The 26,359-nt window shown below is 43.3% G+C and overlaps 1 protein-coding gene across 2 annotated transcripts in view; it reads left to right on the top strand.

Moving 5' to 3' along the window:
- CRMP1 (collapsin response mediator protein 1) overlaps positions 1-26,359 on the top strand; it is a 45,395-nt gene that overhangs the window by 4,245 nt on the left and 14,791 nt on the right. The window contains exons 1-3 of one of the 2 annotated variants that reach the window (XM_072126102.1): positions 17,299-17,487; positions 24,853-24,941; positions 25,622-25,806. In XM_072126102.1, the coding sequence (XP_071982203.1) occupies positions 17,449-17,487; positions 24,853-24,941; positions 25,622-25,806 (313 nt within the window). In that variant the 5' untranslated portion in view covers positions 17,299-17,448. Of the gene's footprint in view, positions 1-17,298; positions 17,488-24,852; positions 24,942-25,621; positions 25,807-26,359 lie in introns of those variants that run through there. The other variant, XM_072126101.1, reaches the window with a different exon arrangement.

Genomic DNA, 26,359 nt, shown 5'->3' with positions numbered 1-26,359 from the left:
CTAAATTAAGTAGATCTCATACAAGAAAACTTATAAAAAAATTATACCCCAGGCAAAAACCTAACAATACAGGAGAACCGGGACCAGACCCCTAAAATTATAGGTAATAAACTGGACCCCTAATTACAAATCAGACCCTGCGGCAATTCAGACCCCAGTGCAGAGCAGAAATGAAATATAAATTAAATCAAACCCTGGACAAAACGCCAAATGAGTAGGCCTTAAACCAGATTCCTAATATAATAAGAACCAGAACAGAGCCCCTACATTAATTAGATCACAGTGTCACGTGTGTCCCTGCGACCCGAGACATGGGTCGCAGGCGCACCCGTGTTCCTCCGTGTGGCCCGCTGCGCCACTCACCTCGGCGGGTTCCAGCGGCGCCTCCCATGGCTCGTCGCGGGTGCCCCCGCCTCCTAGGGGGTGTGCGCTGGCTCTGCTAAAATTAAAGGGCCAGTGGACCAATAATTGGCGCTGACCAGCCGCCTTTCCTGATAAATTTTCAGCTCCTTCCTGTGTTCCCTGCCGGATCTTTGTGCCTCACAGCCTTAGAAAAAGCTGGTTCCCATGTCCTTTGCATTTATAGTGATTTCCCGTTGTGACCTTGATTCGGTTCTTGGCTATTCTCCTCTGCTGCCTGCCTTGACCTGTTGCTACTCTGATTCCGTACTTCCAGTCCTGACCTCCTGCTTTGTTCCTGACGTTGATCCTGTGCTGCTCGTCCTGACCCCCTGCCTGTCCCCGCCTATGATTCTGCCTAACGCCTGTCTACCTTGCCTTGGAACAACCTGGTGCAAGCCCAACTCGCTTTGCGGCGGGCTCTGGTGAAAACCTGGTACCACTTAGACTCCAGGTGTCGGCTTTCATCATCGTCCGCGGTGGTACAGTGGGTCCCCTACCCCTGGGGCCTGACACTTCATTGAAAAGACAGATCAATGAAAGGAGACTCAAAAATAGAGCCTAAGAGTAACCAGACCTGAAATATTAATCGGACCCAAGACCTGAGATCAAAAATTAATTAGGCAAAAAAACAGACCCCTAAATTCCGTCAGACCCCACATAAGAGCCCTAACCTTAATCCGCCCTCACCACCAGAATCAAGATCCCTGAATTTGATCCCAAACCGGAGCCATGAATGATTCAGGTCCCAGGATAAACTCCTAAAATTACCATAATAAGACCATAGACCATAGAATTTAATAGCATTGACAAACAGACCTTAAAAGCATAATTAAATTAACAAATAAATGAATTCTATATCTAACACATTTAGCTGTTTGTACATTTTTGGCTGATTCTTGAAGAAGATGTCATTCTTGATGGACCCTCCTTGATGCAATGTTTATGACATATCGGAAGGTCTTTAGATAGAAGTGACGCTCTCATTATCTTGTACCCACCACTTACTCATGTCTTTAGTCTTGTAATTTCCTGGAAGTTGTAATTATGTGTTTCCGCTGGGAAACCCCTCAATGTGATCGAGGAGCTGGGTTTTTCAAGAACAGCAGTGAATATCTGTGTACGTATCATGTGCATGCAGAGGGTCTGTCATCTGGTTCTGTCCACACAATGTAGTCTCGAAGATCTTGGCTTAAGGACCACATATTGTAGCTCCAGCGCTGAGACCAATAATGGCGTTTTGTAACGCTCAAAGAAACCATTGAGGAAACCAGACACATTTCTTATCTCATGAGTAGATTATTGCTGAGTGCTGGAGAACACAGCTGTGACTGTAGGAAGCTCCTGGTCGAGATGAATCGGTGAGGGCCATCTGTAAAAATCCTTGAGCATCCTCTATTAGAGAATAATGGAAGTATTTTCTACTCATTCTATGTATGGACACTACTTTTTTGGCTCTGAAGATATAAAAATATCTATATTGTATACATTTTCTTAACTACGTAAAGTGGCATTGGAAAAATAATCATAGAAAGAAAAAAAAAACATCTTTTTTGTTGGTGGTTCTTTGTGTTTTGATGTTAATAGATCACAAGACCTTGAATTTACAGCAGGTGAAATGAGGATTCAACAAGTCACCCAATTAGACATCTAGAAATCTATTTCTAAAGGTGCTAATGAAATTCTCACCAGAAGTAGGTAATAACCCATTCAATCCAAACCATAAGATGTCTACAAATGTGATGATGAATCTGTTGGAGTATAAACTGTTCAGTTCTGCTTTTAGACTTGCCCCCATGTGGCACCCCTCTTAATTTTTCTGGCGCACAGACTCATTTCCATATGACCAAAACCTCTCCAGGCCATGACCCTTTTGTCGGATGAGTCGAGAAGCCTTCATAGATGTGTTGGAATGCAATTTTTGGCACAAATCTGTTATTGGTGCAGGAGCAATAATGAATTCCACCCATTGGGCTCATTTACTATCATCGGAATATCCGACAACTTCCGATGTGCGCTTTTTGTCGCACGCGATCGGATTTTGCCGCATCTGCGCCGACTTTCACGCGACACAAATCTGGGGCGGGCCGTCGGACGATCCGACGGATTGGGACAACGCGCAGGATTTAACATTCAAAATTGTGTCACAAGCCAAGCACTTACATGCACCAGGAAGAAGAGGGTGAACTCCGTTGGACCTGAGCGGGGAAGCGACACATGCAGTATATTGGACACACAATATTAGTGAATCACGGCAGCTCCGAATCCTCTTCGGACAACGCACCTCGGGGATTGCGACGTAATCCCCGAGGTGCCCCATTGTGCCCCAATGTGTTGCTGAAATGTCCACCCTCATTTTATCTTCATCATCCTGGTAAATGGCAGCAGATATTTTTATCAAGAAGTTCTCAGTACGATTGTCCAATTATATGAAGTTTTCCAGTGTCATAAGTTGAAAGACAGGCCCACATCATGATGTTCCCATGGCAAAACGTCACTGTTGGCATGGTGTTTTGGTGGTGATATTTAGTGGCTTGAGGTTTCCAAACATGATGGGAGGAATTTATTAAGAAACTTTTTCCTCTCAGTGGATTTGGGCACAACCTCTTCCAGGTTGGACCTGTAGACTAGGTTTGATCTAACTGAGATTTCTGCTATAGTTTCCTGGTGAAGACATTAGTAAATGTGGTGGGCAGGAGCATTCATGTCACCAGACCAACTTTTTGAGCCTCCTCACAAATAATAAATAGCATATCCTCAAGCTGTTCTGAATGTTATAATAGTTTTTTCAGCAAATCGACTCAATTCAGGGATTGTACAAGATATGTTTATGCATCAGTGTAGCAACAGTCTGTTGGTCGCACTAAAGCACAGCACACACAGATCTGCTACATCCATACATTTACACACACAGCTCTGCTTCATCCATACATTTACACACAGCTCTGCATTATTCATACATTTACACACACAGCTCTACATCATCCATACAGCTACACACACAGCTCTGCTTCATCCATACAGTTACACACACAGCACTGCATCATCCATACAGTTACACACACAGCTCTGCATCATCCATACAGTTACACACACAGCTCTGCATCATCCATACAGTTACACACACAGCCCTACTTCATCCATACAGTTACACACACAGCTCTGCTTCATCCAAACAGGTACACACACAGCTCTGCATTATCCATACAGTTACACACACAGCACTGCATCATCCATACAGTTACACACACAGCCCTGCATCATCCATACAGTTACACACACAGCTCTGCATCATCCATACAGTTACACACACAGCCCTACTTCATCCATACAGTTACACACACAGCTCTGCTTCATCCAAACAGGTACACACACAGCTCTGCATTATCCATACAGTTACACACACAGCTCTGCATCATCCATACAGGTACACACACAGCTCTGCATTATCCATACAGTTACACACATAGCTCTGCATCACCCATACAGGTACACACACAGCTCTGCATTATCCATACAGTTACACACATAGCTCTGCATCACCCATACAGTTACACACACAGCTCTGCATCATCCTGCAGTTACACACACAGCTCAGCTATACACACAGAACAGCCCCCCTTCCCCTCTTCCCCCCTTAACCTATTCCCCTCTTCCCCTTCTTCTTACCCTGCCCCAGCACAGCATGTCCCCATTCTCGGCAGTATGGGGTGATGTAAGAAGCATGTGATCAGTCACATGATTCTGATATCACTGCAGGTTCGGTTGTACAACCGGGAGAGGGGAGAGCAGTACAGAGGCTCTCCTCTCCGGGAGATCAGGTGCAGCTCTATATCAGGGCATCACCCGATCTCTCTTACAGCGGTCAGAAGGGTCTGCCAGTGCTGGATCCTCCTGACCTTCGGTCTATAAGACACAGGCACTTCCATTCCAAGAATGGAAACTTCGACCCAAGAATGACTTTAACCCCTATAGACTCCTGGGACAGATTCTCATAACACATGAAATTATATTGGTTGTCTTGGTGTCAAGTGATTGGGAGTTGAGATATAGTTATCTGCCTCAGCTCCTACACAGAGGATGGGGCTGTGCTTCCGCCACCTGGTGAGGGTGCCAGGTACTGAACACCTATCAATCTAACATTGATGACCTCTCTGAATGATAGCTTACACTCAGAAATTCCAAGAAATAGGTCAGACACAGTTCACTACTTAATTTCTCCTGATGTGTAGGATCAGAGCCCTACCCTGGATTATATTCGCTGGGTTTCGGGGTATATTGTATATACCACATAAATAGAAGCTTTTAAACACAAAGATAGGAACATCTGCAACAACCCTGCCAACGTGAAGGCAAGGGGGTAGTTGCGAATAAGGCCCTCTACCTGTCAGAATCCATATAGTGAGTCGGATCAACTCACCGAAGGGATAATGCAGGAAGATCAGCTAATCAGGTAATAGCAGCTGTAGATCCTGCCTGAATAGGCAATAGTTAAATGGGTGTAAGTTATTGACCAATGATGTTGGCTGTATTGTAAATTGGAGTGTGATTGGAGAGGTGTCACCACCTGACCAGGAGGAGAAAACCCCTGGGTAGTTGGAACACAAGTCTCTTAGGCCCAAGATCTTATTACATCAGCATCTCTAAACCGCATGGTCTGTCTGCAGAGTGACGAGAGAGACAGTGTCAGTACTCCTTCAGTGCTGACACTTAACCTAATCCCAGGACCAGAGTCAGGAGCCTCAGATTCAGAGCTGCAGCTTCCAGAGTTTGGACACAGCTCCATCCCAGCCTGCATCTAATTCCAGGCTGGTGAGCTATTCCTGAGGACCACTCTCCATGACCACTCCAGTAATCCGAATCTGTTGTGAAACCGTTTAGGCCCGCTGCCTGCTACCTGTTATTCAATAAAGAACCGTTATTTTGCACAACGTTGCCACCGTCTGATCCCTGGATACGGCTGTTACCACCACGGGCTCCCCATCAATTGCCCCAGGGAGAACCAGTACATCAGCCTCTCCCCCCATATTTCTTGCACACACCACCTGCTGGAGACCTGCCAGGCTGTGGGACAGCCCTCCGGTCCCCATACCAAGCACCGGGACATCAGAGTGCCCTGAGCCACAACCACCAGGCACTCCGGTATTCAGGGCCCCTGCTGCCTCCAGGACCCAAGAAAAGGCTAGGCCCCGGCGGGGGATGTTGCACATCCTTGCACCAAGGCTAAATCTATATCTTTATCTGTCCATTAGAAGTACATGTCCACTGTACAGTAACTCCAGCGACTTCTCTTCAGAAGTTAGCACGTTATTGTTGTTTCATGAAAAAACAAAAGTTAACACAATGCATTCATAATGACACATCGCGGCTTATTTACTAAGGGTCCGCGGCCGCACTTTCGTCGGATTTTCCAACATTTTCGGGTTTTGCACGGCTGTGACAGCTATTTAACAGGGGATTATGTCGCACACGATCGCATTGTGGTACAGCTCCGTTGACTTTCATGTGACAGAAATCGGGGGGGGGGGAGGGGGGTCGCAGGCCGTCTGACAATCGGACTGATTCGGACTGAATGATTTAACATTCAAATTGTGTTACAAGTCAATGCACTTACATGCACCAGGAAGAAGACCTGAGCGGACCTGAGCGGGGAAGTGATACATGCAGGATATCGGGCGCACAATCTTGGTGAATCGCGGCACAGGGCATTATCGTCACACAATGCACTTTTGTGAACTCCGCAGGACCAGATAAGTGAATGTGCCCCATCATCTACTGAAGTCAATGGGGGACATTAATCATAGTCTGTAAGACTGTTTTGAGCGTTTTTTTTGCGCCAAAGTCTAGATTCATCATAGATCACAAGCCAAAAAAAAGAACAAACCAGGCGCAAAAATAGGCGAACCTGAGACCCACTATGATTAATGTCCTCCAATGTCCTCCTATCATGCCAAACTTATTACTGCGTCTCGACAGAATTGTGTTGCACGCTCTATGTTAAAGGTGCACCAAAAGAGAATTGGTGCACACTTCCCAAGCAGTTCCGGGAAGCGCCAAATTCATAATGACCATGTGGCACTTTTGATGAATCTGCCGCACCCTGCACACTCCACAGGCAAACTGTGCCTAGAACAGACTGTACTACTTTTGATAAATGTGGCCCATTCAATCTACGGGATACAACAAACCCATAGACTGACCAAGGAGGCCAGTTTGGTGACTGCGCCTTAAAACCTGCAACATTAACTGATCTGATTAGAGAATCTGACATCCAAACTATGTGGAAGTTTCAACAACAGTATGGGGTGTTACAATTCAGCAGGATATGTCTTAAAAGAATATCTTAAATGACCATGGTGCTATCGCCCAGTTGACACTTGCTTGCCTTGACCATGCCAGGGATAACATTCTGCTCAGCTCATTTTTCTGCACCTCAATATTCTGCTACTAAAAAGTTGTTACATAGTTTTAGGTTGTTCCTTCTCAACCCTTGGTTGGAGACTGGAGTAACATCTAAGGATGAGACAGCTTTGCTATTGAAAATGCTCCAGAATTCTGGGATATTTGGGGCCAAGAAACTGTCCTACTTGCTGAGCACTGCATTTATTATTATAATTTTTTTATTCTACAACTTGTGCCAATGTCTTCCCGCCTTATTGGATAACACACAGTTTACAAGACATGGTACACCAACATACCTCCATATATCCAACGGAATAGTGGTGCTAACATTCAAGACTTGAAATTTATGGGTCCTGATGTCACGCCCAAGGGAGGGGGCGAATGATGGACTCGAATGTTGCTGAGCTAGAAGTGGTTGGTTTAACAGAGCCGTTCTCAGGGCACAGTAGCACCAAGAATGTAACTTACATAAAGTTTCGAGATCTGATTACAATAAGGATTATCCATCTTGAGAGATGAAAGTATGTTCAAGTTTCATCCAATGTGATCTGTGTGTAGGTACCAATAGTTGAAAACAGTGAACTTGCCCCAGCATCAGGTCTTCTACAGCCTCTAACAGGTTCTCCTCCAAGATTGTCCAGTATTTAGCTTCATCCATCTTCTATTCAGCTGTGATCAGCAACAACTTGATGCTGCCACCACATTCTTCATGGTGGAAATGGTGTGAACAGGGGGATGTACAGTGATGGTTTCCCCCCACAAATTGGGTTTGGAATTTTTGATTGCAATAATCCATAACAAATGTATATGGAAAAAGGGGCTCAGAACAGAGGAACTTTTTGGCCTAAATGCCAAAGGATGAGATTATACTTGGCTCCCATATCAACTCCTTGTCAGATTTAAAAAGATTGGCCACCCTGCAAGGACCTTGATCTTCTATTCATGAATACTGTCATAAGGTCCTGGCAGGGTGATTGCTCATGGACAGTTAGAGATCACATGACCCTCCATCTATTTTTGCACCTTGTTCGTTCGTTTTTTTTGTTTTTGGTTTGTGATTTATGATGGATCTAGTTTTGCCTTTTTGAATGCATTTTTGAATTTTTGCATGTCCGATTCATTTGTGCTTAATTTTGCACCAAATTTGTCTCAAATTATTACCCTACAAAGTGGATCTCATTTGTGACCAACAATGAAACGACATTTAACCCCTTAACGCTCTGCGCCGTAGCTCTACGGCGCAGAGGTATAAGGGATGTATGAACAGGGCTCACGGGCTGAGTCCTCTTCATACAAAGGTGGGGGTTTTTGCAAAATGCATAAAACCCCCACCGCTAATAACCGCGGTCGGTGCTAGCACCGATCGCGGCTATTAACCCCCCCGTTGCCGCCGGCAAAGTCGCCGGCGGCATTTAAAAGACGGCGGCGCGCGGGCGCCGCCATCTTTTTTTCGATCGCCACGCCCCCGAACGTCATCGGGGGCGGCGATCGGTTGCCATGGAAGCTGCTATCTGGCAGCCAGTGGCTCATTGTAATGAATGTGCTGCAAAAATGCCATATATTGCAGTATATGGTAGCAACGATCTGACTATCTAGGGTTAATGCACCCTAGATGGTCTAAAAGATAGTGAAAAAAAAAAAGAAAAAAAAAGTTTAAAAAATAAAAAAAATTAATAAAATATTAAAAGTTCAAATCACCCCCCTTTCCCTAGAACGGATATAAAACATAATAAACAGTAAAAATCACAAACATATTAGGTATCGCCGCATCCCAAAATGCCCGATCTATCAAAATATAAAAACGATTACAGGCGGCGGTGACCTCCGAGACGGGAAATGGCGCTCAAATGTCCGAAATGCGACTTTTACACCTTTTTACATAACATAAAAAATGAAATAAAAAATGATCAAAATGTCGCACAGACCTCAAAATAGTAGCAATGAAAACGTCGCCTCATTTCGCAAAAAATGACCCCTCACACATCTCCGTGCGCCAAAGTATGAAAAAGTTATTAGCGTCAGAAGATGGCAAAAAAATTTTTTTCTTTTTTGTACACATTCGTTTAATTTTTGAAAATGTATTAAAACACAATAAAACCTATATAAATTTGGTATCACCGCGATCGAACCAAAGAATAAAGTAGGCGTGTTATTTGGAGTGAAGAGTGAAAGTCGTAAAAACTGAGCCCACAAGAACGTGACGCACGTGCGGTTTTTTAAAAATTTTTCCACATTTGGAATTTTTTTTCAGCTTCGCAGTACACGGCATGTTAAAATAAATAACATTAAGGGAAAGTAAAATTTGTTACGCACAAAATAAGCCCTCACACAGCTCTGTACACGGAAAAATGACAAAGTTATGGATTTTTGAAGTTGGAGAGCGAGAAATGAGCCGAAAAACCCTCCGTCCTTAAGGGGTTAAAAAAAGGTGACAGAATGTTACAAAAAAGTTACTGCTTGTTCAATGTCTGGACTACATAAAAGTTACAGATATGTGAAAAAAAATAAATAAATAAAATTTACTCAAATGAGTCTTTGCCTTTTTTATTATAATGTATAGGAAACGGAGTCTGATAACATTTTCAGATCTGTACAATAAGTAATAAATAGAGATGAGCGAGCACTAAAATGCTCGGGTACTCGTTATTCGAGACGAACTTTTCCCGATGCTCGAGTGCTCGTTTCGAGTAACGAGCCCCATTGAAGTCAATGGGAGACTCGAGCATTTTTCAAGGGGACCAAGGCTCTGCACAGGGAAGCTTGGCCAAACACCTGGGAACCTCAGAAAAGGATGGAAACACCACGGAAATGGACAGGAAACAGCAGGGGCAGCATGCATGGATGCCTCTGAGGCTGCTTAATCGCACCATTATGCCAAAATTATGGGCAACAGCATGGCAATGACAGAGTGACCGAATGAGGCTAGATAGCATCTAAAACATCCAATAATTGACCCTGACACTATAGGGGACGGCATGCAGAGGCAGCGGCAGCAGGCTAGAGAGTGTCATGGCGACATACCCTAAATGGACTCAGGCTTCAAACCAATGGGTGGCAGAGAGGAACCAAAGGAGGTGAGCAAGAAGCGCTCAAATAATATCGGTACATGATAAAAGTTTGCCAGTATATTTTGTGGATTACACAGCAGGGTGGCGACAAAGTTAACATGGAAGCCATGAAAACAATCCAAAATTCTGCCTGACACAGCTCGTTTGATAAGGGGACCATGTATGGAGGCAGTGAACTAGTAGTAGATTAAAGGTGCTGCAGTAAAACTATGTTAGTTGGATCTTGGGATGGAGCTGGCGCTCCGCTTCCAGGCGAGCTTTCGCCAATCCAAGCCCCTGTCTCTAGGCTACTCCCCAAACAGCACTTCTAAGAACCTTTTGTATAAGATCAAGTGTAGTAGCGTTCTTATAAGTTTGGGATATGGCGGGTGAGGGGAATGTAAACAGATGCGCAAGAAGCGCTGAAATAATATCGGTAAATGATAAAAGTTTGCCAGTGTATTTTGTGGATTACACAGCAGGGTGGCGACAAAGTTAACAAGTTTGATGTGGAATGCCCTGTAAAAGCTCTTGGGCGGTGTGCCTTTTATCGCCTAGGCTCAGCAGTTTGAGCACCGCCTGCTGTCGCTTAGCGACGGCACTGCTGCTGTGCCTAGAGCTACCGACTGATGGCGGCATGCCCACGGATGGTAGTTCGGAGGAGGAGGTGGAGGAGGGGTGGGAGGAGGAGGAGGCATAGTAGGCCTGAAAGACCTGGACCGAGGTAGGCCCCGCAATCCTCGGCGTCGGCAGTATATGACCAGCCGCAGGGTCAGACTCGGTCCCAGCCTCCACCAAGTTAACCCAATGTGCCGTCAGCGATATATAGTGGCCCTGCCCGGCAGCACTCGTCCACGTGTCCGTGGTCAGGTGGACCTTGTCAGAAACGGCGTTGGTCAGGGCACGGATGATGTTGTCTGACACGTGCTGGTGCAGGGCTGGGACGGCACATCGGGAAAAGTAGTGGCGGCTGGGGACCGAATACCGAGGGGCGGCCGCCGCCATGAGGTTGCGAAAGGCCTCGGTCTCTACTAGCCTATAGGGCAGCATCTCCAGGCTAAGCAATCTGGAGATGTGGACATTAAGGGCTTGGGCGTGCGGGTGGGTTGCACTATATTTCCGTTTCCGCTCCAGCGTCTGGGGTATGGAGAGCTGAACGCTGGTGGATGCTGTGGAGGATCGTGGAGGTGACGATGGGGTTTTTGTGCCAGGGTCCTGGGCAGGGGGCTGACTATCAGCTGAAACAGGGGAAGGAGCAGTGGTGTGCACGGCCGGAGGTGAACGGGCTTGGTGCCACTGAGTGGGGTGTTTAGCATTCATATGCCTGCGCATACTGGTGGTAGTTAAGCTAGTAGTGGTGGAACCCCTGCTGATCCTGATTTGGCAAAGGTTGCACACCACAGTCCGTCGGTCATCCGGTGTTTCCTTAAAGAACCTCCAGACTTCTGAAAATCCAGCCCTCGCCGCGGGAGCCCTCGCCACGGGAGCTTCACTACGTGACACATTTGGCGCTGATGCACCTGCTCTGGCCCTGCCTCTCCGTCTGGCCCCACCACTGCCTCTTCCAACCTGTTCTGGTCGAGGACTCTCCTCCGTCTCAGAAGCACTGTGTTCACCCGGCCTCTCAACCCAGCTTGGGTCTGTCACCTCATCATCCTCCGATCCCTCAGTCTGCTCCCCCCTCGGACTTCCTGCCCTGACAACAACTTCACCACTGTCTGACAACCGTGTCTCCTCATCGTCGGACACCTCTTTACACACTTCTTCCACTACGTCAAGAAGGTCATCATCACCCACAGACTGCGACTGGTGGAAAACCTGGGCATCGGAAAATTGCTCAGCAGCAACCGGACAAGTGGTTTGTGACTGTGGGAAGGGTCCAGAAAACAGTTCCTCAGAGTATGCCAGTTCAAATGCCAAATTTTCCTGGGAAGGGGCAGACTGGGGGGGAGGAGGCTGAGGTGCAGGAGCTGGAGGAGTGCCGATTTCGGTGACATGGGTGGACTACGTAGACGACTGACTGGTGGACAAATTGCTCGAAGCATTGTCGGCAATCCACGACATCACCTGTTCGCACTGTTCTGGCCTCAACAGTGCTCTACCACGAGTCCCAGTAACTTCAGACATGAACCTAGGGAGTGTAGCTCTGCGGCGTTCCCCTGCTCCCTCATAAGCAGGTGGTGTCTCACCCCGCCCAGGACCACGGCCTCTGACCCCTGCAGTAGTTGGACGCCCACGTCCCCGCCCTCGTCCTCTACCCCTAGCCCTCGGGTTAAACATTTTGAAAATGAAAGTTATAACTTTAATTTTTTTTTTCACTTTTTTTTGTGTTTTTTTGTTTTTTTTAGTTTTTTTTGTGTTTTTTAGTTTTTAAAACCAAACGATGCTATCCTATTGCTATGGCTATTTTCTAGCCAAGTATGAAAGCACACTGCTATGCCAGATGAGATGACGCTGAGTTATGAAAAAAATAAACGTAAAATAAAAAAGGAAATGGCAGACTGTGCCTAATTGAAATCCAACCCCTAATAAATTTTCCCACTTCGGTCTTTGCGATGGATATGTGCGTCACTAAGCGCTAAACACAGCGGTCGCAAGTCTCACTACAAATTCCTCACAATTGGCTAGTATATGCACTGCAGCAACTACAGCCACCAGCAGATCAACCAGAAATCAAATATATATAACGCTACTGTAGGCGTAAGTAAGCCGTTTGGATTCTCCTTTGGCTATTTTCTAGCCAAGTATGAAAGCACACTACTATGCCAGATGAGATGACGCTGAGTTATGAAAAAATAAACGTAAAATAAAAAGAAACTGCCAGACTGTGCCTAATTGAAATCAAACCCCTAATAAATTGTGCCACTTCGGTGTTTGAGGTGGATATGTGTGTCACTAAGCGCTAAACACAACGGTAGCAAGTCTCCCTGCAAATTCCTCACAATATGGTACTAGCTGCACTACTAGTGCCAGCAAGCCCAGCCACAAGCAAACAAAAAAAAAAAAAGTATAACGTTATTGTAGCCCTAAGAAGGGCTGTTGGGTTCTTGTAGAATCACTCCTGCCTAACACTATTCTAATAGAACAGCCTAACGCTTTCCCTGAGCAGCAGCAGCTCTCTCCCTAGCGGCATCCAGACACAGAATGATCCGAGCAGCGCAGGCAGGGGCTAGTCTATCCCAGGGTCACCTGATCTGGCCAGCCAACCACTGCTATCTACGTGTAAGGGTACCACGTCATGCTGGGTGGAGTGCCGAGTCTCCTGGCTTGTGATTGGCTCTGTTTCTGGCCGCCAAAAAGCAAAACGGCGGGAGCTGCCATTTTCTCGAGCGGGCGAAGTATTCGTCCGAGCAACGAGCAGTTTCGAGTACGCTAATGCTCGAACGAGCATCAAGCTCGGACGAGTATGTTCGCTCATCTCTAGTAATAAACCCCCTCATAGAGATGATCCTATAGAAAATGATGAAGTCGTAGAAATGTAACATTTTAAAACTGCGCTGAAGTATTTTTCATGTGGCACATTTGTAATTTTTGAAGCATTGTTGTTTCTAGTAATGAAAATGGAGTTTTTTTTCAAGTGCAGCTGCGACTTTTTTGCAACTTTTTGGGCGCAAAATAGTGATACATGCCGTGCAAACATCTGTATAGCAGCCTCTCACTATGTCAGATAAGGTGCAGGGACTCAAAACCACTAAGTGCCTGGCTTTTGCTTGCATCCAAAAAAGTCGCAAATCTGAGACAAATTTAATAACTGCGCAATAAATCAATATATATATATCAAGAAAGAGTACAAGTTTTAATAGATGTAATTTGGCAAATTACATAATATCCTGCCCCCCCCCCCCCACACGTACACACACATTACCGAAAACATGAGGTAAAGTGGCCAACCCCTTTAACAACAAACACCTTTCATAATCTCCTCCACTTTCTTAAAACAAACTTGTTATATTGTCCTTTTGCTCCCCTAGATGTCTCTTTCATGCAGCCACAGTATCCGATATAGTTACAGGGGGACATTAATCATAGTGGGTCTCAGGTTCGCCTATTTTTGCGCCTGGTTTGCTCTTCTTTTTGGCTCCTGATCTATGATGGATCTAGTTCTGCCTTAGTAAATGCGTTTTGGATTTGTCTCAGGTCCGATTCATTTGCGCCTAAATTTGCGCCAAATTTGTCTCAAATTGTTAGATCTCATTTGTGAGCAATAATGAAAGGAGACTGAGAAAATGTGACAGAACGTTCAGGGCTTCATCTCTGCACATAAAGTATCATTGTGATGTAACTGCAGGGACTAAAAGTGACAGAGATGTAAAAAAAAAAAAATAAAATTCTTGCTGAAATGAGTCTTTTCCTTTTTTATTATAATTTACATGAAATGGAGACTGATAATATTCTCAGATCTGTACAATAAGACAATAATCACTCCCAGAGATGATCCCATAGACAATGATGGAGTCGTTACTGGAGAAATTTTACATTTTAAAACTGCTCCGAAGGATTTTCCATGTTGTATAGAGGGAATTTTTCATTTTGGAACCGAAAATTTATGTTTTTAGTAATGTAAAGTGATTTTTTTTGGAAGTGCACCTGCTCAGAGTAGGTGCATTTTTGCGCCTCTTTTGCACCTTTTTAAGCGCAAATTAGTGATAGATCCCGTGCAAACATCTGTATAGGACGCACTCACTGGGGGTCATTTACTAAGGGCCCGATTTGCGTTTTCCCAACGTGTTACACGAATATTTCCGATATGTGCCGATTTCCCCTGAATTGCCCTGGGATTTTGGCGCACGCGATCGGATTGTGGCGCATCGGCGCTGGCATGCACGCGACGGAAATCGGAAGGCATGGCCGAACGAAAACCCGACGGATTCGGAAAAACCGCCGCATTTAAAACAAAAAATCTCTCACTAGCACATAGTCACAATGCCCCGAGTACTGCATAGTCTTAACACCCCCATGGAAGTCCAGGAAGTAGTTAATGTCCCCCACTATAGTCCATAGTCAGTATTCTCTGCTGTACCCACCCCAGGTACACACAACGTGACAATGTGTGTTGTCATCGCATTGCATGCACCAGTGCATGGCAGCGCATTGAGGTCTTTCCAGGTCTTCTCCTCCAAGCCTGTGGCCATCTCTAATCACATCTCTAGGACAGAGGAAACAAAAAGATACTACGGACATTTCAATTGTACCTGTACCATGTGCAAGTTATCAATATTAAACCAATCATCAGCCATCTGTGCAGGACCCTTTCCTATAATAATTAGAATGTATGATTTTAGGCGGTAACCCAAGGCCCAAGCCCATGGCCACCCAAACCACCCAACAAATTTCATACTGAGAAGGACCTTCAGCCATGAAATCCTTGTACATCTGTTCCTGCTCTAAAACACATGTATAAAATAACTATTTCAGGAGCTTTGAAGGTCCTGAAACTGCAGATTGAAAACAGACACAAGGGACACATTCTCCATTCTCCAAGAAGCTTTAAAGGAAACCTACAATCACGGATCTACCTATCAAGGTAGATCCGGTGGCAGGTTTATCTAATAATGGGGGGGCACATAAGGCTGTACATAAGGAATCCATGGGTGTGAGGGGGGCTGTATCTAATGAATCCATAGGGAGTGAGGGGGCTGTATATAAAATAACCATGAGGGGACTGTATGTAATGAATCCATAGGGAGTGAGGGGGCTGTATATAAAATAACCATGAGGGGACTGTATGTAATGAATCCATAGGGAGTGAGGGGGCTGTATATAAAATAACCATGAGGGGGCTCTTTGGCATAATAAACTAGGAAATATTTTAGGGAACAGTTTCTAAATTTTAAATGCTGCCATGTGAGTTCACTGTAAAGGGGTCCACTGAGGCTCTCGATCCCAGGGGCCTACTGAAACCTGGAGCCGACCCTGCATCTAATGTATAGTAGGATAGCCCTTCTTATGGCTAATTCTTTAGTCCCTTGTAACTTTGATATTCTTTTATTTCCCTAATATACACTCGTCTGCGAAGCCGGAGTTATGTACATGCGCAGTAGCCCCGGCTAAAGAGCCGAGACCACACAGCCGCCAGCTCTGTATAAATATGCAGAGCATGAACGAGTGCATGCAGCTACAAGCTGTACTGCAGGGAGTGGAGAAATGATGCAGGGGAGTGGGGCAGTGAGTGATGGGGGGTGGGGCAGTAATGCAGGGGAGTGGGGCAGTGATGCAGGGGAGGGGGCAATGATGCAGGGGTGTGGGGCAGTCTTGCAGGGGGGTGGGACAGTGATGCAGGGGGTGGGGCAGTAATGCAGGGGAGTAAGATAGTAATGCAGGGGAGTGGGACAGTGATGCAGGGGGGGTGGGGGCGTAATGCAGGGGAGTGGGGCAGTGATGCAGGGGAGTGGGACAGTGATGCAGGGGGGTGGGGCAGTAATGCAGGGGGTGGGGCAGTAATGCAGGGGAGTGGGACAATGATGCAGAGGGTGGGGCAGTAATGCAGGGGAGTGAGGTAGTAATGCCGGGGAGTGGGACAATGATGCAGGGAAGTGGGAAAAGATGCAAGGGAGTGGGGCAGTGATTCAGTGGAGTGGGGCAGTGATTCAGTGGAGTGGGGCAGTGATGCAGGGGAGTGGGGCAATGATGCAGGGGAGTGGGGCAGTGATTCAGTGGAGTGGGGCAGTGATTCAGGGGAGTGGGGCAATGATGCAGGGGACTTTGGGGCATTATACCATTGGTGATCCATATTTTATATGTTTATTATACAGTAATGGGGCCACAAAGTAATATTAGAGTAGTAACCAATAATGGGGAATTATACTATTGTATGTATGGGCAACTAAGGGTGACATTATAACATGTGGGGCCATGAGGGCATTATAAAGTGTAAGACCCACAATAGGGATAATTTACAGGTTTAGGTCCAAAAGTGAGCATTATATAGTATGGAGGCCAAAGGAGGCAACATCTTATGTGGGGGACACTGTGGAGGAAACTTTGCCTAGCATTGCACTGTATAGGGGATGATGAGTGGGAATAATGTATAATGTATAGGGGCACTTGGTGGGGCATCGCATTATATGAGGGACACTGAAGGGGCATTACACTGTGTAAGGGCACTAAGTGGGGCAGGTAAGTTAGTATTATACTATTTTCAGGCACTAAATGGAGCATTACACAAAGTGGGAACAGAGGGGAAGTAGAGTGTGGTTGATGTTCTGCTTAGTATATGTCCATTTTCCCTCTCTGCCCATCATGTAGGGTGTGATGCATGGCTCCTGAGCCTGTACACTGGCCAGTAAGCAGCAATGGCTGTGACTATGGCTGTGTCAGGATTAGAGCCTGTTATTGGCAGCTGCTGCTGTGGTGATGAGCATAGACATCCTGGATATGCTCACTGAGAGCTTCCTGGGCTGAGCTTAGCAGAGGAAGGTGTAGTGCCCTGTGCCACCTCTAGGAGGAGCTCTGCACACTCTCCAGGGCAGCCTCTGCCTTGCATCACTGCAGCTGATAAGCTACAAGCACATAGAGATTTATTTTATAAATAACCTATTTTTCTGTACAAAAAAACTTCCTGCAATTTTTTTTTTTTAAGTTTACATCTGCAATATAAATCATGTCTTACCAGGGGAAGAAGAGCATCCCTCACATCACGGTAAGAAGATGGGGCTGGGGGTGGGGGAGACTTCAGCACCAGGCGCTGTCCCTTTGTTAGAGATTCTGGCTGTAAGAATAGATGGATGAGAAGAGCACAGGATGAATGGGGGGCAGTGATCAGGTCATTGTGGGGGGCGATACATGGGAGTGCAAGCTGTATACATGGACATTGTGCTGTAATATATCACATTCTGTGTATAACAAGGCTGAGCCCCCCAGATCCATACATCATCCTGGTGTAGATGGATATGGGAGCAATGGCATCTGTCAGCTTATGGTATATGCCCTTTAAAGAGATGTATTCCTGTAGTAGAATACATTGTATCTATTTGCTTTACATTGTATCCTCCAGCCCTCTGTCTCGCCTAGTCTCATCCTCACTAGTGGAGTGTATATAAAAATAGCAGCTCCTATTATAGAGGCAGAGGAGCCAGCGCCATGACAGAGACTACACCCCCACATATATGCCTGGCACCACCTCATGCAGAGCTATTGAAGGTCTGGGGACAATGGCCGCCCCTGTTGAATAGACTGGCTGGCCCTTTAATACACAGCAGAGCCTCAGAGTATACATAACACAACACGAGCCTGGAGTAGTCACAGATAGGATGGCGGAGCATTGCCAGACCTGAGGAATGATGTGCGGATGACTGATCACATTGTGTATTTCTGGGTCAAATCAGTCTGACGTGTCCCAGATCTATCTATTATCTATTATCAATATCACATTTGTCTATATCATATCTATAATCTATATTTCTATCTATCATCTATCTCTCTTTTCTTATATCTATCTATTTATGTAATCATCATCCTAGTTTCCGAATACGGAATTATGTTTATTTAGAATGACTAACCTCGTTTAATATAGATTTTTTTTATCAATGTATTTAAATTATTTACATTCCTTTAATCCCCATGAATACACTAGTGAAACAAATGTCATACAGACTCATACTGAGAATAAGTATTGTTTTTTATTATCTATCTATCCCTCATCGTTTTATATCATATCTATCTCCTATCTATTTATTCATCTCATTCCTGACTATCTATCTAATTACCTATCTAATAAATATGTATCAATGTATGTTCTATCTATAATCTATCTATCTATTTCAAATATATATATTTCTACCTACCATATATTTATATTACTGTATATTTTATTATTTAATTATCTGTCTTATTTATATTTATTCATCTCATATCTATCTATCTATCATCTATCTATCTATCTCATATATATTCATCTATCTCCTATCTATCTATCTATCTATCTCCTATCTATCTATCTATCTATCTATCTATCTATCTATCTATCTCCTATCTCCTATCTATCTATCTATCTATCTCCTATCTATCTATCTATCTATCTATCTATCTATCTATCTATCTATCTATCTCATATCTATCTCATCTATCTCATATCTATCTATCTCATATCTATCTATCTATCTATCTATCTCATATCTATCTTCTATCTATGTCATATCTATCTATCTATCTCATATCTATCTATCTATTTATCTATCTATTTATCTATCTCATATTTAAAGCTATTTTTTCATGTATCTATAACATAGGAATATTTATCAATCTCAATATACAGGCAGTCCCCGGGTTACATACAAGATAGGGTCTGTAGGTTTGTTCTTAAGTTGAATTTGTATGTAAGTCGGAACTGTATATTTTATCATTGTAATCCCAGCCAGAACTTTTTTGGCCTCTGTGACAATTGGATTTTAAAAATGTTGGGTTGTCATAAGAATCAATATCAACACTAAAGCTTCATTACAGACACCTGTGATAACTGTTACAGCTGATCATTGTAGTCTAGGACTAAAGTACAGTAAATTACCAATATCCAGAGGTCCGTTTGTAACTAGGGGTCGTATGTAAGTCGAGTGTTCTTAAGTAGGGGACCGCCTGTATCTAGCTATACTCATATCACATCTATCTAATATTTAATTTAGTATATAAAAAGGTAATAACAGCCTCCAGGCGTAGAATTGTGCAAAAAGATAAGTGGATTTATTCCATATTCAAAGCAACGTTTCGGCTCAGAGTGTGAGCCTTCCTCAAGCCAGCTCAGCTTGAGGAAGGCTCACACCTAGAGCCGAAACAGTTTGCCGGAGTTCGCCGTGTAGCAGTTTCCTCCTTTGCACCTAATTTGTATTTCTCCTGGTTCCTGAAGTTTGCGACCTATTTAACATTGATTTGCGCTTATATGTGCGCAAATAATTGCGCAATAACAAGCCAGTTCTGACCGGGCTGCGGAAAGGGAATGGTGTGATCTGCGCAAAAAAATTGTGCCTTTTCAGGCGAAAAAAAACTTTATTTGACAAAGACAGACAAATAGAAAAAATAGACTCACAAAAGGCACAAAAAGAGCTCAGAGAAGGGGGAAATACGATAAATGACCCTCATTATCTCTCCTTTGCCCTTTTTTTCCCTTTATTTTGTTGCTTTATGAACTCTGGTATTTGTCTCGTATTATTTATCAACTAGGCACAAGAATATAGATTTTGTGCAACTCCAATAAAAAGTATGCAAAATGCTGGCAAAAGTTGCACAAATCAAATTAGATACACACCATAGAAACCATTAAAAGTTGTGTAAAAGCCAGCGTAGTATTTTCCCCATTTACTTGATGAATGTACAGTACACAACCTACTCCTACTTTAGTTTGCCATGGTCTGTACATATTCCACTTTTATGACCCATCAAGTTGATTGGTGAAGGACTGACCTCTTAGACCCCCAAGCACTCTGAGAACGAGGGTCTTCGTGTCCGGATCGCTGCCTGCATTGCATATATAAAGCAGCACACTCAGCTTTTTCCATCTTTCCAAACTCATGTAAATGGTAGCGACAGTCAGTGCACTTAACTTTTCCTATCGCTGACCGTGTCTTTGTAGATTGGTAGTAAGTAATGCAACGTCCGCATGACAGCCCACACGCACATAAAGCTATTAAAATGTCGACGTAGCTGTTTTTCAGAGGTTGTAAGACGTCTATGAACACATAGAGAATATTTCTAATGATTCATTGCTCTTTTTTGATTGACCTGGTAAAAACAATCTTCCCCAAATCCATAAATGGCATTGACATTTTACTCTTTTTATAGAGCGGAGTAGATTTTTATTGTCCTGCACCCTAAGCTAAGTCAGCGGTCAGCGATATATATATCAGACGTGTATTGATAACTCATTGTCTTATATGTTTCCACCCTTGTGATCACATCTAGACACTATAATCATTTCCTATTGATTCTACTCATTGTAATTCGTTGGTGCACACATAGCAGTGCCAGCTCCTGTTCTTTGCGTGAAGAGGCATGAGGTGTGGCACGTGCACATATTATAATAAATTATCGCCTTCCCGAGTTCTTCATTCTGATTCATCTGCAATTACAACTGACAAAACACAAGCGGGAGGGTCTGGTGGAACATGTTTACCACTAGGGTGTCAGATTGGGAGGCAGCGTATAGACTGTCACTTCTATGCCAACAGCTGGGAGGAAAGCTACAGACACATTCCTGGCACTGCACATGCACAAATGCCCCAAGACTGAGATTCATTATCTTCTGTATGCCACATGGTAGAATATGACAAGCTGATTTATCCATCGTGTAATTGCATGTTGTACTCATCGAAGGACTGGGGTTCCTTGGGCCTACTAAATAAAATTATTATAGGGGTCTATTCTTCACCATCCCCTAGGTCCTAGGATACAAACCATAGCAGCCACAGAAATTAGGTTGTCTCCTGCTGTATTTCTGGGGTCCAGTATTGTGTTAGTGCCTGAGCCCACCGGAGAATCCTCCGATTCTCTGGTGGTCCAGTCAGACACTGGTTGTACAATGCATTTATTACAGAGAGGTGGTGTTCCATTACTGTGTGTAAATGTCATTCATGATTTATGTCTGTCTTCCTACCATACTATTGAAGGCATGCTTGATATGCTACACAGGGGCTTAACTACAGTGGTAGCAGCCATAGCAGCTGCCATGGGACTCATAGTGTGAGAGGGGCCCGTTAGCTGGGGTATTGGGTGTGTATTTGGTGTATGCTGTATGTGTGTGGTGTGTATATAATGTATGTGTGTGTATGCTGTATGTGTGCATATGGTAGATGCTGTGATGTGTGTATATGTGATGTGCACATGGTACTGTATGTGTGTATGTATATGTATATATGGTGTGTGCATACTCTACGTATGTTCATGCCGTATGTCTATAAACTATATATATATAACTATATTAATGTGTGTTTATATGTTATAATGTGTTTGGATAATATTTTTTTTTAAAGAGGAATTCAAAAATCTGCTATGGGGCCCTACCTGTCCTAGTTACACCCCTAAATCTAAGATAGATGTATATCACATATAAGTAGTAGAGGAGTAGGAGTAGGAGACAGCAGAGAACGTGTGAGCAGGACTATTGGCTGTTCCTGTACAGCTTTAAAAATGGCGTACACGGGTTGCAACTTTTTGCTGCTAATTGAAAGGAAGAGAACGACTGATGTCTTGAAGGGGTTAGTCTAAGATAATTAAATTGTCACTGCATAATGAATAGGGTATATTTCATTATCAGGAGGAACTTGGTACAACTGTGTTTTTTTTTTCAATTCTGCTGCACTTTAGCTTTTTTTTTCTTCGGCTTCTCAATTATTATCATAAGGAAATAACCAGCCTACGGTTTTCTCAGTCCATATGGCTGCTGTAAAGCAAGTCTCTAAATGCTGTTAAAAGAGAAGAGGAGTAGTTCAGGCAAGATGGACAAAAAAAATTAAATTGAAATATTACAGCCTGGGACCACCTGAGAATCCTCCGATTCTCCGGTGGGCCAGTCAGACACTGGCAATGACAAAAAAATGTAAAAAAAATCCCAAGTTGAAAAAATAGAGAAAATGATATGATGAAATATTCCTTCTAATAATCTGTTAGTTGGAACATATGACTGGCACACTTTCTGATGCACAGGCTGGAAATTTTGATTTACATTTGTAGATTACATTTTGATTTCCTAGTTGGTCCCTCAGATGTCTCATTTCCATTCATACATTTTAATACTAATATGCTTAGGGTTAGAGGAGGCCAGTTTGTTATTCATAAGCTGGAATTTAGAATATATAACTCATAAATTATGTGGATCAAAGTAAAAACATATTGCAGGTCCTTCCTCTGTGGAACGCCATTAATCCTATTAATTTACTCTTGGGCTCTGTGCATATGCTGTTCAGACCTTTGAAGGGAGGGATATGTCTAGAAAACTGATGTAAGATCCGTATAGGGATGTAAAGTTGCCCCTGGCAAATCTATAGAACATCCTTTTGGCTACCTTGGGTAAGTGAAGATAGGTTTGTCGTGGCAATGCTGGTGTCTTGGCGTTTTATCAGTGTCACAACTTATCTCCTTCCGCAGGAAGGTGTCTGAGCAATAGGTTCTTAGGCTTGAAGTTTTCTGAAAAACATTAGCATTTAATTTGACATGTGTCTATTTTATCCAACTTTGTGCCAATCCTACCTGCCCCGACCTCTGCCTGATTACTTTATTGACTCTCTGCCGCCTGCCCTAACCACTCCCTGAATTGGAACTACATCAATAAGTGAACATGTATTAGAACTAGTTGTATTATTAAATTACTACTGCCAAATATTTTATTTTCTACTACTCCTATACAGACTCATGTGACTCCATGGTTACAGACTACAAACAAACCCTTTGTAGTCAGATTTTACACTTAAATTCCTCATGATGTTTGAGGTTTTTCTCCTTTAAGTCTAAAATGAGGTTGGGCATGTAATGGATATTTTACCTTCTTCACAATACAATTTAGATTTACCACTCTCTTAAAGGGCACTGGTAACTCCAAAACACAATTGAACAGCCTTTACATTTTAACTTCTATAACTCTCTGTTCTCTGACAACTTCTCCAGGCTGGTATCTTCACACCAGTTACCGATATTGTTGACTTCACGCTGCTTCTCAAAATGTGATGTAACTCACTTTCAACACAGTGTACAATGGTTTAAAACTCAGCCATCCATGCAAGACTACAAGCCACAGGGCATACAACCCCTTAAAACTCATCTGGCTCCTCCCTTGGGTATGAATCTAGAACCAACCACCCACCTTGTCTTGCATTTATATCACATGACTGACACCCTTTTCTGTGTCCGGCTCTTCCTAGACCTGAAGCAATCTGTGGAATAGCCTGCCTCAGGCGCTGGTCACAGCAGGGACAGCAGAGAGCTTCAAGAAGGGTCTAGATGCCTTTTTACACCTAAAAAACATTGATGGTTATGTTATATAGAATTGTTGCCCCTAAATCCCTTCTTCGTCCAGTCCCTTCTTTTCCTTGGTTGAACTTGATGGACATGTGTCTTTTTTTAACTCTATAAACTATGAAGCTATGTTCAGATTAGAGTGGTGTTTGTAGTCTGTTACTACGGTGACACAGTGATTTGCATGAGAACTGTAGATGTAAAATAATATCACATTTCTGGGCAAATTGTTAATTTTACATACATTTACATGCATTTGATGTCAAGAAACTGCTTTGAAACGTATGTTTAATTTCCATAAACCTAACATATAGACCGTACAACATTACAGAGCATGTCCTGGGGTATAATAACATCGTAACAATAAAGTGGCTGTAGGAATCTATTTCATTTCATTTTTAGAATCTTTTGACATTTTTCAAAGTATTTTCAGAAAAATGTTCCTGCCGGCTAAAATTGGAAAAATTTCATATATCATCCAGGACCTTCTGTGACATTTACAATGATGAAAGGTAGATGACTCTTCTCAACATATTATTATTGTTCCTTTAAGCCGTGAATGTTACCTATGTACATACTAGTGTTACAAGATTGTGAACATTGGATAAAAAAATAGATTTTCTGTCACAATGTAATAGATCATAACCCGACTATGCATCATCCAAAGACAAAATCTAGGATATTCTTGGAACCACCTTCCAATGACTTTCCCTTCTTTTTGGAAAGATTAGATTGGATAAAATTAGATTGGTGAAGAGTTGGGTGCCATATTTCTTCACTGTGGAGGTCCTGGGATGTCCATGTTGCAAGGACAGCCTATTAATTTTACTTAAAATTGTGTAATCCATCATTTCCCCATTGGTGGCGCTGCCACAAAATCGAACACTTCCTGCCAACAGATTAGACTTTCTTCACACGTTTTGTAGATTCTGGCAGATGTGCAAGCAGATCCAATCTATGAAATTCTTTGTAAAAACTGTAGAATTAATCATTGCTGAGTAGTTTTGTATCAGATACAGTAAATTAGATTCTGTATCCAATATTGATCTTGTTCTTTTTTTGTTTTCAGAGCGACCGACTCCTCATCAAGGGAGGAAGAATCGTTAACGATGACCAGTCCTTCTACGCCGATATTTACCTCGAAGATGGCCTTATCAAGTATGTGCCTACAGTCATATCAAGTCCACTTGGGGCGAGGGGTTCACCTTTTGTAATTTTTAAACTATTTTAACAATTTTTTTTTGTAATTACTTAAAGGGGTTGTCCACTTTTAGCAAAAAATGTATATGGTTTGTGTAAGGAAAAGTTATAAAATTTTACAATATACTTTCTGTTTCAATTCCCAGTTTTCTAGATCTCTGCTTGCTGTCCTGCTGTAGAAAGCTTTTATATTTCCTACCAGTGGACAGAAATCTGACCATGGTCACACAGGTGCACGGCTCGTTATATCACACAGCTCTGATTACTCTGTGATACTAATGAGCCGTGCACCTGTGTGACCATGGTCAGATTTTTATCCACTGGAAGTAAACATAGAAGCTTTCTATAGCAGGACAGCAAGCAGAGATCTAGAAAACTGTGGGGAATCGATACAGAAAGTATATAGGAAAATTGTATAACTTTTCCTTACACAAACCATATCAATTTTTTTTTGCTGAAAGTGGACAACCCCTTTAAGTATAACATAACACAGTGGGATTCACTTTCTTATAACATAGGGAAAAGAGTTTATGGGACTTTCCACATTTTTTGAATATTTTCTACATAATTTAGTAAATTGGCTATTTGAATTCTAATCATCCGGATAATCAATATCACCAATTGTTTTGAATATTTAGACAAATTGGGGAGAATTTGATTGTTCCTGGTGGAGTGAAGACCATTGAAACCAATGGACGTATGGTGATTCCTGGTGGGATCGATGTGAACACGTACCTCCAGAAGCCCTACTTGGGTATGACGACACTCGATGATTTCTACCAAGGAACTAAAGCTGCAGTAGCTGGAGGAACCACCATGATTAGTGAGTAACTATATGCATGTGTGTACCTTTATACATTTTTGTCTAAATATATGGTATTCTTTATCTAACTACTATAAGGCAGTGATGGCGAACCTTTTAGAGATCGAGTGCCCAAAATGGGACCCAAAACACACTAGCTTTTCCCAAAGTGCCAACACGGCAATTTTGGCAGTAACAAACTTATTGCTACCAGAATCTTTGAGCTCCAATCCGACCCTGTCCACACCTTCTCACTCTTCAGACAGGACCAAGCAGCACAGGGTGGGTCACTTTAAAATAGCAGGGCACTACTTGGACTGCCTGAGACTGCAGGTGCCATGTCATTCAAACTTTGTGCCTGGGAGACAGCCCGAGTGCCCACAGAGAGGCCTCCAAGTGCCATCTCTGGCACCAGTGCCATAGGTTCGCCACCACTGCTATAAGGATTGTTCATTTACATTCAATAGCTCTCGGCTGAGTCGACCTCTATTCTTAAAATCGGATACACATTAGATGGTCCCGATAAATTGATCGGTTCATCCAACCATGGACTAACCTTGATCTCAGCGCTTCT

The sequence above is a fragment of the Engystomops pustulosus genome, chromosome 1 (genome assembly GCF_040894005.1).
Source record: "Engystomops pustulosus chromosome 1, aEngPut4.maternal, whole genome shotgun sequence".
Lineage (NCBI taxonomy): Eukaryota > Metazoa > Chordata > Amphibia > Anura > Leptodactylidae > Engystomops > Engystomops pustulosus.
This window is presented reverse-complemented; position numbering and strand designations above follow the sequence as displayed.